General features: G+C 39.9%; 1 protein-coding gene across 1 annotated transcript in view; it reads right to left on the bottom strand.

The window, feature by feature from the left end:
* Positions 1-12,926, bottom strand: part of STK32A (serine/threonine kinase 32A) — a 146,780-nt gene that overhangs the window by 31,409 nt on the left and 102,445 nt on the right. The window contains exon 7 of the mRNA XM_008987313.5: positions 5,395-5,484. Coding sequence (XP_008985561.2) covers positions 5,395-5,484 — 90 coding nt within the window. The remainder of the gene's footprint in view (positions 1-5,394; positions 5,485-12,926) is intronic.

Here is a 12,926-nt window from a genome sequence, read left to right as displayed (position 1 = left end):
ATTATTGTTTTTGAATAAAAAGTTATCGCAAAGAAGTAACTAAGTTGCAGGACACAATTTTGCTAACAGGATTTTTACTACAAATTTAAATATACAGGATGAGTATCCCCTATCTGAAATGCTTGGGACCACAAGTGTTTCACATTTCAATTTTTTTTTTTTCAGATTTTAAAATATTTGCACTATACTGGTTGACCATCCCAAATTCCCAAATCTCCAATCCAGAATACTCCAGTGAACATTTCCTTTGAGCATCATGTTGGTGTTCAAAAAGTTTTGGATCTTGGAGCATTTTGGATTTGGGATGCTCTACCTGTATTTCAAAATGAGCAACAACCTAACATTCAGCAATAAAAACCCGATTAAATAATGTGGTGCCATTCTCTAATTCTATAGCTCATGACCATTAAAAGCAATAGTTATATCTACTGATGTGGCAAAATAAGCAGAGTGTCAGTTGTCAAGATCCAGGCTCTGGGGTCAGAGAGAAGAGGGTTTCAATTTTAGCAGGGGCATGCTTATTGACATGAACAAAGAGACAGTAGAGCAGCATGTTAGGAGTTAGGGCTCTGGAACATCAGACCCCTGTGACTGTCTCCAGCTTCACATTCCACAAGTTCTTAACCCCTTGGCCTGCTAATTTCTGAAGTGAGAACAATATATACTATAACAATAGTACTGTATATACAAAATACTACAATAATTATATGTTAATATACTATAATAACATTGTAAGGATAGTACTTGTCTCACAGAATTGTTTTTAGTTTAAATGACATAATGCATGTAGTTAGAACAGTAATGTCTAACAGCTCAGTAACGTCAGCCATTCTACCTTCATCATTGTCACATCAGCGTCACATCAGCATCCATGTCTCGGGCATTGCATGTTTCTAGACTTGGATTTAATTTCATGAATTGCCAATCACTTGCTGTGTGATCATGATCATGTCACTTTCTTTCTCTCTGGGCCTAATTTTTTTAAACTTATAAAATCAACACAATAGTAAAATCCATTTTATGGTGTTGACAGTTTAATAATAAATGTTTAAAACTTAGCAAAGTGCTTAGGACAAGAAGTGTTCACTATATGATGTCTATCATTATTACATTATAAAATGAAAATTTAGGTTACATTTAGCATGATCAAATATTTAAAAAATGTAAATAGTATGTGTTTGTGCTTAGGAAAAGAGGTCTGGAAATAAACCATAAATATCTATTGACAAAGCATATTTTCTTTCCTTTTGCTTACTAGTCCATAGTGAACTTATTATATATATAATATATATGTATATTATATATATATAATTTGGGGGAGAATGTTTTAATTGGTTAACTCTTAGTAATCTGGATTACACGGACAAAGAAAAGAGAGACGGAATAATGGAGAGGCCAGAGGGAGCATGGAGGTAGAAGACAATAAATTGTGAAAAGCAAAACTTCCTTGCTGAATGGAAGGTGGTGAAGAACTGGCAGACTGTCTTCTTTTTTTTTTTTTTTGAGAAGGAGTTTCACTCTTGTTGCCCAGGCTGGAGTGCAATGGCGCGATCTTGGCTCACTGCAACCTCCACCTCCTGGGTTCAAGCAATTCTCTTGCCTCAGCCTCCTGAGTAGCTGGGACTACAGGCGTGTGCCACCATGCCCAGCTAATTTTTTTCTGTATTTTTAATAGAGATGGGGTTTCACCATGTTGACCAGGATGGTCTCGATCTCTTGACTTCATGATCCACCCACCTTGGCCTCCCAAAGTGCTGGGATTACAGGCATGACAAAGTGTCTTCTTATTTCCAGAGCTATGAAACTGCTTTAAAAAATGCTCAACATCTTGTATCAGTAAATGTATATTTCTCTAAAGTTCAATCAGTATTTTATATAGTTTTCTTTCTTTTTAGAATTTTTTTGTTCTTTCTGGTGAATTGCTAATTAGTATCCCATGGAATCACTATAAAATGGTTGCTGATGAATATCTGTTTGGTAGATTTTACCAAATCACTGGGAGCATAAATTTGAAAAAGAGACAGCAAGGATCTACCCACAATACCCCTTGGAAAGACTCTTATCCAAAAGGAGAACTGTGGCAATCACATAATCATTTTTGAATAAGACAAGAAACATGTCCAATATATTAACCTAACTAAATTGACTTAGAACCATTTAAAAACAGATAAAAATATTTACAAATATATATTTTTGTTTTTCGCTTTATCTTTCTTTTAAGAAAAAGCTTGATTTCTAAAATCAGAGCTTGATTTAAACCTAGACTTTTCCATTATTAGCCATGTGATCTTGACCAAATCATTTAGCTTCTGATTTTTCTCATTATAAAATAGTGATAAGTATAGTCTGCCTCATAAGGCTGCTGAGAAAAAGAAATGAGTAAATGAATGTAAAACATTTAACACCTTGTCTGGTCCATGGAAAGATTTCAAGAAATATTAGTCATTGCTAATTACAAGGGTGAAAGTGGAAGGTGCACAGCATCTTTCTTAGATTCCAATTTTTCAGCTTTATCTCGTGAGAAGACTAGAAATGCCAACTTGGAAAAAACTACATTATACAGATATTGTGCTTAAAACCACTGGGGAGAGGAAAGAATAGTGACCTCTCCTTATTTCTCTCACCATGGAAACCAACCCTAGAAATCCAGATGCACATTTTCTGAGTTGGCTCCAAGAAAATAGCCCTTAATATGGAAACCCAGGAAACCTGGGGAATAAACTCATCAGAGCAGCAGGCGTGGATATGCCTTTTTATCATTTGAGTACCACAGGTTTTAGGCAGAAAATAGGCTGAGTTATATGTGTCCATTATTTTAGAGGTGACAAAAGAGATTTATTCCCCCCACTGGTAATTGGAAGTCATGAAATTTGCAGTTGTTCGAATATCATAGAAAGTAAGGCTCATTTTTTTTTTCTTATAGATTTCTGTTGAAAAGCAAGGTGGCTCTGCATGTAGGGGGTTCTCTTTTCCTCTCTCTTAGTTACATAGGGGAAGAGAATGAAATATTAAAAGAAAATGGCCTTGCTCTTGTACTTGATTTCAAGTTGAAATATTTTGCTTTTGAATTATTGTGACCATATCTACCGGATACAATTCATTCCACCCCTGACTTAATCCCAACAGTTTAAACAGCGACATCACCTACTTTAAGCATCTTAATTAGGGTAAAGCATAAGCAGTTTTTAGTCTTCTATCATCCGCCAGCAACTGTGCAGTGTCTAACTTCCTGCTTTTGCTGGACAGGGAGCTTGCCTAAAGACAGCTCTGTCTATTGTCTAGTAGGTTTTAGTCCTATTTGCTTATTACATTTACTTTAGATGCTTTACGATTCAGTTCTGTGAATTTTAAAATAATTCTCCACTTTGGAAGGCCGAGGCAGGAGTGTCTCCTGAGGTCAGGAGTTCAAGACAGTCTGGTCAACCTGGTGAAACCCCTTCTTTACTAAAAATACAAAAATTAGCTAGGCATGGTGGCGGGCGCCTGTAATCCCAGCTACTCTGGAGGCTGAGGCAGGAGAACCACTTGAATCCGGGAGGCGGAGGTTGCAGTGAGCCGAGATCATGCCATTGCACTCACAAAGGAACTATTCTCATATCTGATTCAAAGCTGCTTCACCCACCCTGCTGGGCTGGCTGCAGCCACTGTAGTATGGAGGTGGAGAACTTATCTGGCTTTCACACAGGTCATTCTACCTTTTCCTAGAAAGCACTTGTTTTAGGACATGGAAGAAGGGTAATAGAGGCAGATGGGTCCCAACACACATGTTACCCCTGCTGCAGAGTAATCTCTCTTTAGGGGTCTGTGGAGGAAGTTGTGAATCCTAGCTACATGGTAGAACTACCCTAAGAGCTTTAAACCACCCTATCCCTAGACTCCACTCTCAGTGATTCTAGTATGTTGAGCTCTATTGGGACCTGCAGTACTTTCAGGAAGTCACACTGACAGGAGCCTCCCTCCCTTCCAGGCTATACTCTTGAGCACTGGAGAGGCCCTTGCGAAACTGGATCACAGTCTGTAGCTAATCCACCTCCCTCTCCCCAGCACAGTCACATTCACTGCATACCTGTCTCCTGTTGCTATGATCCCCAGCAAGACTAGCCCCCAAACTCATCAACCTTCCATGGCCAACCAGGCTGTGTTAATTCCAGGACCAGTCAGCAAGTCCAGTAACTATGCAGATATCTAACCAAAAATGAAATTCCAGGCACCTCTTCTTGCAGTCACTCTAAGAATTTACAGACAATTCTCTTAAGATCTGACTCGCTTGCCTTAGGAACAACCACAGGGAGAAGGGAGGGAGAACTCCCTCTTTCTGACTACTGTGCCCCCAAAAGGCCACTAGCTCTGTCTTTATATTTTTGGGGCCGGATGGGAGGTAAAACTAGTTCTGCTAAAAACTAGTTCTGGTGTCTATATAGAGATGGCTGCTCCCAACAGGTGAACTTAGAGTTTGTAGTTGATTTGTTACCACAACTAAACATGAAACCAACTGACAATTTTGCATCTAACCCTATCTTTTTGGTCTCCCCTTAGTAAATGCTGAGTATTCAAGGCAAAAACAAGTTCCTCACCTCACTACAAACAAGATAATGCAAACACATTTAAACTTTCTAAGGCAGAATTTCCTCATCTTTATTTTTTAAAATAATTTATTTAATTTTAGAGAGAGTCTCACTGTCACCCAGGCTGGAGTACAGTGGCATGATCATAGCTCACTGCAGCCTCCAACTCCTGGACTCATGCAATCCTCCTGCCTTGGCTTCCAAAGCAGCTGGGACCACAGATGGATGCCACCATGCCCAGCTCCATAATTTCTTAATCTTTAAAAAGAAGGACTCATGGAATTGTTATGGCACTACAACTAAACCTAAAATTATAGCTGGGAATGCATTTTGTAAAATTTATAGCTCTATTCATGTAATGTAGTATTATGTAAATAATGGTTAAAATAACACTTTGTCACTTACTACCATTCTACTTATTACTGTTTCCTACTTCTTTGTTTGGTTCTTTTTAAAAAAATATCTGCTTCCACTAGAATGTAAGCTCCAGGATCTGAAGACCTTAGCTGTGTTGTTTCCTACAGAGTCACCAGCATCTGAAACAGTGCTAAGAACACAGAGACAGTAGTTATTTGTTGAATTAATTAATATTTTTGTTAGGAAGTGGGTATAAATGGTCATGATATAAGTTTTCAAAATGTAATCAATGGTCCTCTTTTATTAAAATCATTTTGGGTGCTTGCTATTGGAGAAGACCCATGAAATCAGAAGCTCCATAGGCAAAGTCAGAGAGGAACTAATCAATTCCAGCTGTAGGTCTCCACAGATGATTCCACCTGTAATAAATGGTATTTACAGAAAAAACAAAAGCCACTCATGAAACTCATACCCATGTAAGGCTTGGTGCCAGCCATGGTGGTAATCTGCATCTCCCTGGGCAACGTGGCAGCAATGTTGAAATCTGTGATGTGCACATGCCCTACAGAGAGAGAAGAAACACCAGAAAGTTAAGTCCCATTCAACCCAGTGGCATAACCATGCTTCTACTTGAAAGCACCCAAATAGTTTGTTAATTCCTGTAGGTTAGTTGCAGTTGGGTACAGGCAATAAAAGTTCAGTGGTTCCATCCTCAAGGTCAATATGGTCTTAAGTCAGCAATCCTCCATTACCTAATATGCAATGATCAGTCTCTGACTGTAAACCTGTAGTTCAGCCTCAGAAAGTTTTACCCTTAGTAGTTAAGAATTGGTGGTCAGGTTATTCTAGTTAGGCAATTTTTGTCTTTGGTAACATTTCAAGTTAGTTTAGCCTATGAATACCATGAAGGAGATAGCCAATGGATACTCAAAGTATCACATTTCCAAACATCTCTTATGGGATTATTTTTTTTTTAAAGAAGCAAATAGGCTAGGTGTGGTGGCTCACACCTGTAATCCTAGCACTCTGGGAGGCCGAGGCGGGAGGATCACTTGAGGTAAGGAGTTTGGGACCAGCCTGGCCAAAATGGTGAAACCCTGTCTCTACTAAAAATAATAACAATAAAAAATTAGCCGAGTGTGGTGTGGTTGCTCGTTATTCCAGCTACTTGGGAGGCTGAGGCAGGAGAATCACTTGAACCTGGGAGGCAGAGGTTGCAGTGAGCCAAGATCATGCCACTGCACTCCAGCCTGGGCAACAGAATGAGACTCCAATATAAAAAAAAAGGCAAATATTATTAATACAAAGCTGGCATGAATGTGGATCCGAATATTTATTTTCTAGCCAAGAAAGCCTCCCTTTTCTCCAAGTTTTTCTAAAATATTTTTGGATATATTTTTTGTCTGATAGTTTAGGTTGGCCTCATCAGTCCCCAGTGAAGTAACTTATCGAAAGACAGTGGAGGTGAGGGGAGGGAAATAAACTTTATTTTTTATTTTATTTTATATTTTGAGAGAGTCTTGCTCTATTGCCAGGTTAGAGTGCAAAGGTGCAATCTCAACTCACTGCAACCTCCACTTCCCAGGTTCAAGCAATTCTTCTGACTCAGCCTCCTGAGTAGCTGGGATTACAGGTGCACACCATCATGCCTGGCTAATTTTTGTATTTTTAGTAGAGATGGGGTTTCACCATATTAGCCAGGATAATCTCAATCTTCTGACCTCGTGATCACTTTGGAAGACCTCAGCCTTCCAAAGTGCTGGGATTACAGGTGTGAGCTACCACGCCCAGCCAGTCAACTTCATTTTTAAAGGGACTCTCTAAAGAGCATTAGATGGGGAGCCAGGAGGCCTGGGTTCTGCCTTGAACTCTGCCCCTAACACATAGTAGACTTTAAGTTCTTTTCCAAGGTGGATCTAAATTATCCTTTACATAAAAAGAGAATGGGTAGACTAAATGATCTCTAGGGGCTCTCTCAGCTTTAACACTCAAAGCAATAGAGAGTGGGTCTAACATTTATATTTGGCAGGGAACACTCTCTATGAGGTGTTCTAGGGTCCCTGCATTTACAGCCAGAGGGAACAAAAGGGCAGTGCCAGAAGCTCCAGCAGACAGGCTTATTATGTTAGCTGTTGGCACGACAATCATCTGCTTTCAGAGAATCTTGAAGTGTTGGCATTTCCATTTACATGTGTCTGTGGTTTTGATGAGATACAGCTGTAATTGGAGAGCATGTCATCAGCCCACAGTCCACATTCCCCATATCAAACTTAATTGTCTGTTCCCTGATAGTATCCAGCCTGCTGCTAAAGATAAATCCCACTGCCTTTATCACCAGGGTTTTATTCTGTGCAGACAGTGTTTGGTTTTACTCTGTGCAGACAGTGTTTGGTTTTATTCATGTGATGATATTTCAGTAAAGTAAAGGGAGCACTCACCTAGTTAAAAGGTATTCTTACCAGAGTGGCACCAATGCCTGATTTCAGTAACTTACCCTATCATAGCATAGGTTGTCTCTGTTTTTTCTTTTTCTTTTCTCCCCATGGGTTCTGCTCATACTGTTGGACCAGTGATTCACAAAATTTAATACAAATCCGGTGAGTCTGGAGACTGGTGAAGAGCCTGTTTCTTGGAGTCAGACTGCCTGGCTTCAAGTCTAGGTTCTACCACTAACTAGCTATGTTACCTTGAGAAAGTCACTTATTGCACTCTGTAAAGTTGGAAAGGTAATCAGTCTTCTCAAGAGGTTATTGGAAAGGTTAAATGAAATAATGATTACAGGAGACTTAGCACAGCGTTTGTCAAGAAGTGTTTAATTGTTGATATCTGTCATGATCAGAAACTTCAGTGTAGTTTTGCAAAATACATGTGCCTGGGCTTCAGTCTCCTGGAACCCCAGTGGGACTTGTAGGAGAGCCAGGCATATGTATTAAAAACAACCAATTCCACAGGTGATTCAGATGAGCAGCCAGACATGCAACAGTCACTTCACTCTGCAGAGATTTTTCATGCTGACTCAGCTACAAGATTATCTATGCTCATGTAGAAGTAGAAGAAATGGAAGGTAGAGAAGGCTTTAGAGCCAACTGATTCCTACAATGTAGTCCCCAGACCAGCAGTATCAGCATCACCTGGGAACTTGTTAGATAGGCAAATTCTTCCTCCCAACCCCTCCCCGCCACTCAGCTCTATTATACTAAATCAGAAACTCTGGGGGTTGGGCCCCAGTGTTTAAATAAGCCCTACAGGTGATTATGAGGCCCAATAAAGTTTGAGATTACAGTTTTAAAAGAGGGCCTGGCTTAGCAGAATGTCTCAACTCTGGTAAGTACTCATTACATGTCAGTTGAAAGAATGTTGAATATTTACCTTTTCAGTGTTGTTTACACTTGTGTGATTAATTCAGTTTTCAAAATTTTGTTGCACAAAGTTTCTTCTTTAGCCCAGTAAGGTAGGCCCTATTTTATATATGAGTCATTTATGGAGTCACTTTGGAAGTTCAAAAGACTCAAAAGTTACAGAGCTGGAGTTAAGACCTAGAATTTTGTCTAGGATCCCTTTGTTAAGTTATGAATCTCCCAAAAACTTTGTGTGCTGTATCACAAGACCAAAGAACTGAATGACCTAAAACTATTATTTTTTGATTAGCTGAGAGTTCTTTTCCACTGCCAGGATGCCTAGTAAAGAAGAGGGAGAAATTACTTGAGGGTAGTGTTCTACTGGATCTTCTAGCCTGGTGCTTTTGAGCTAAACGATGACAGCAGAACTTCACAGAGTGCTGGCCCTAAGCCTCAGTTCCAGGTTCAGCTGCAGCCATGTCTTGCTTCTGCTTACTATGGTGACCTATCTGCCAGGTTGCCTTCTGTGTTTTGAAAATGAATTTGAGTGCTGGATCACAGGAGAGGTTTCAGTCTCCTGCTGATTGAAGTACAAAGGAATTGCCTGGGGAGGAAGGACTTCTACAGCTTCTTTCATAAGCCCAGGTCTTGAGTGAGCCTTACAGCAGAGTTTTACAACTTCAGCACCATTGAAAACTTGGACCTGATAATTCTTTGCAGTGAAAACTGTCCTGTGCATTGTAGAATGTATGTTAGCATCCCGGCCTCTACCTACTAGCTGCTGGTAGCACCTCCCAACCCTGGCTGGAATCTTGATCATCAAAAATGTCTGCAGACATTACCAAATGTCCCCTGCAGGGAGAAGCAATAGAGCAAAATCACACCCACTTGAGAATCACTGCCTTAGAGAAGAATTTTTCAGGTGCAAGTCTCAGAACTTCCTAATTTACCATCCTAGGAGAGGGTTTCTGCCTTTTCTTTTTACCTCTGTTGCTTGGGACAGAGGATCACATAAAAAATCTGAATTCATCTTATGATGCTATTCAGCCATCATTATTGTCATTTACACTCTTTCTTACTGCTCCCGTTCACAGCCTGAGGATCTCTGTTTTCAGCATAGTACTCTAAGGCACTGTAAAAGCTGGCTTTGCTCCCAACTTTTAAGTCTCTCCTACTTGTAGGTATTTAGAATATTTGCCCCACATTTTTCTGAGATTCTTGCTAAAAATGCATAACCCTTAGGTAGTACCTAGGGCGTGATTATCTGGGGATAAGTTACAGTATTCTACATTGTATGTCGTTTTAAAAGGGCACTGTCCACTTGATATTTTGGCACATTTTGAGACACTGCAACGGGAAGACTGGTAAGATTGTAGCCTCAGTTCTTTCTCACCTGCTAGACTGAATTTTTGCCTCTATTCCTTGTGACTGGATGGTATTAAAAAACCTAAGTGATAGATGATGACGTAATTGTCATTTCCTCAGATACGTCAGGCAGACGTTACTGTTTCTGTAATTGTAGCATTTCCTGAGTTAGAAAAATACAAGAATTTTAGACACTACGGAATTGATAGAATTGGATGGGGTATTTAATTGGGAGGAAATGAATATATACATTAGGACAGTTGGTCAGGTGTTACCCAAGACCTAATGCTATCTTGGCACTAAACTAGTAAATGGGAGATTTGGGAGAACAGTACGGATGTGCTCTAAGTTAAAAACATTTTTTAAGGCAAATTCTGATGTACAAGGAATATTTATTCACAGTGGATTTCCCATTTTACAATCAGTCTTTTCAGATAAATATAAAGGATATGAATCAAGAATAAAACAAAGTTTCTGCCTGTTACTGAATGCAGCTGCATTATGTAAGCAACAAGGTGTGATACGTAGCTCACTTGCAGGGATGGGCATAGGAGTCACCAGAGAGATAGGGGGTTACCCTTCACAGTGGCTAAAATTTCCACACAAGAGGCCCATGTGAAAGCCCACCAGGGATGAAATATTATAAATGAAGATGGAGAAGACAAGTGAGGTCTTCAAACATGAGCTCCACAGGGAAAATCACACCAGTAGACACTCTGAAAGGCAGGCATTGATTTGTGGTCCAGCTGATTCTCACAAGATCAGCTCTACATAGTGAGCTGGGGGGAGGTGAACAACAGGAATTATTCATTGAAAAGTGGATAGTTATGTTCCCTGAGTACTGTTTGAGAGTCCTACTTTTTCAGAATCTGAAGAAACAGAAAGTAAATAGCTTCAAAAAAAAATATTTTCTCCAGAAAGTGATCCCTAAGACAATGTTTAGAAAATGGCTCTCAGTGTTTTTTGTTTGCTCACTTCTGTGCTATTCATACACAATCTTTCCCAAAGCAATTGATTGTCAAATCGAGTTCAGTATAGAAATATAATACAGAAAAGCCTCGTCTTAATTCACTGGCCAAACTAAAAAAAGAAAAAAAACTTGAGAATGAAATCAGGCATTATAAATAAGATACCAGAACACAAGGGCAGACTGAGACTATCTTTCCGGCACGTTGGAATGATGGCTTGTACAGCGCCCCAGCTCCACCAAGAATAAAATGCCATGACTATGCCCTCACCCCCTGCACACATGAAAGACAGCAGAATGTACCCGGGAAAGTGTAGTTACCTGAGGAAAAAGGGGTAAACAAAATGGTTTAAACGCAAGATCTAACAAGTAAACAAGCAGAATACTTGTTATATCACTTCTGAAATCAAAATAATTATTTGGGAAAGACAGCTTTTTACAGATTCTATCTGGTAGAGATTATGTGTCAGCAGAGACAAAGCCACATAAAACAAGATGAAGCAGTCCCAGCTTCCTTTCCAAGGAAAGAAAACCATGACTACCTCATAAGAATTGAACTAATATTAGGCTTTTATTGAGTGACAGTTCTTTGCATCAAGTACTTTACACATATTAGGTCAGTCTTTACAATGACCCTAAGATGTAAGTATTCTCTTGATCCCTGAAAAACTAAGACAAAGTTTAGGCAACTTGCCAAAGCTCTCAGAGCTAGTAAATGAGTGAAGTGTGTTTTGAATGAAGGCAATCTGACTCCAGAATTCACATTCTTAACCACACTGTTACACAATTAATCTTTCACAAGGGTAGTCTCTAAGGGTGGTTAAACTTGAAGATTAATTGATTTCTTCACCTTTTTCCTCATCTGCAATCACCAAGTTGCCAAGAAAATGAGGAGGGGGAAGAAGTGGACTGAAGGAGAACAGGATGCCTTCATGATAGAAATGAGATGAAGCCATGGACGAGGCCTGGGATGAAAACACTGTTCTCTGAATGGAGGGTAAAACTTGAAAAGTGTTGGATTGATAGCATCTATATGCCTCCATTCAGGGCCTCTATAAATGGTGGAGCAGCAGAAATCATGCACAAAGGCACCCAATGGAGGGTGCAAGTGAGGACAAAACCCCAACCTGGGTTCTCCTTGGTGGGCCATGTGCTGCCAGGAAGCTGTGGTGGACAGAGAGAGCACTTTCCCTAAGCTGCACAAAGATGACCTCTACATGCTAGAAGCTAGTGGTGATTGTCCGTTCCCCCTACAAAAGACAGGGTCTCTCTATGCTGCCCAAGCTGGATTCAAACTCCTGGGCTCATAGGATCCTCCTGCCTCAGCCTCCCAAGTAGCTGGTACTACAGGTGCCTGCCACTGCCCAGCTCTGGATAGCTGGTATTTAAAAGTCACCTTCATGCTAAGTCTCACCATTGCTCACATTTCTGAGAATCAGAGACTCTGTTTTCAAATGTCAGAAGCAGTAACGGTAAGGAAGAAATAAGGCATCGGAAGAAAGTGGAAAAAAATTTTTTGGACAGTCCATAAATAAGTAATGATACTGAGCTTTGAAATTAGAGGTTATATACCAGTGTTTCTTAGCCCTCTGAGCACAGGTGGGATCAGGCAAATCAGGCTCAAAACTAGGTAAATAAATAATGAGCAATAGATGGTACTTGGAGTTTCAGTTCCACTTGCAAATCCTTTTTGTAAAAGTTGAATAAGGAGCTTTTAAGATTTAGGACTCTCCTAATTTAGCAGCCTTCTAAAGACATAACAAAGATCATATTGACACTGTTAACATTTTCATCATACAGGCTGTGTGCCTTACAGGTCTTACCTGATGTTCCAATGAATCCAAATTTACATGAAAATAAATATTAGGAAGAAATTATACACATTTAATCACCACGGGCAAAAGCTTATTCTAGAGGACAGTTAATCCGTAATTCTTGAAATTCAGCATTCACTTATCATCATCTTGATTATTGCCATATCCCTATATCACAAATCTGGATAACACGCTTTTACCCCTTTTATACTTTTCTTTAAACTAACTGATTTTCTTTTCAAGCTGAATATTTTTTGAGATGAAGTTTCACTCTTGTTGCCCAGGCTGGAGTGCAATGGTGCAATCTCTGCTCACTGCAACCTCTGCCTCCTGGGTTCAAGCGATTCTCCTGCCTCAGCCTCCCAAATAGCTGGGATTACAGGCACCTGCCACCATGCCCAGCTAACTTTTGTATTTTTAATAGAGATGGGGTTTCACCATGTTGGTCAGGCTGGTCTTGAATTCCTGACCTCAGGTGATCCACCTGCCTTGGCCTTCCAAAGTGCTGGGATTATAGGTG

Source organism: Callithrix jacchus, chromosome 2 (genome assembly GCF_049354715.1).
Source record: "Callithrix jacchus isolate 240 chromosome 2, calJac240_pri, whole genome shotgun sequence".
Classification (NCBI taxonomy): domain Eukaryota; kingdom Metazoa; phylum Chordata; class Mammalia; order Primates; family Cebidae; genus Callithrix; species Callithrix jacchus.
The sequence above is the reverse complement of the archived record's forward strand: the minus strand, read 5'-3'. Positions and strand labels throughout refer to the sequence as shown.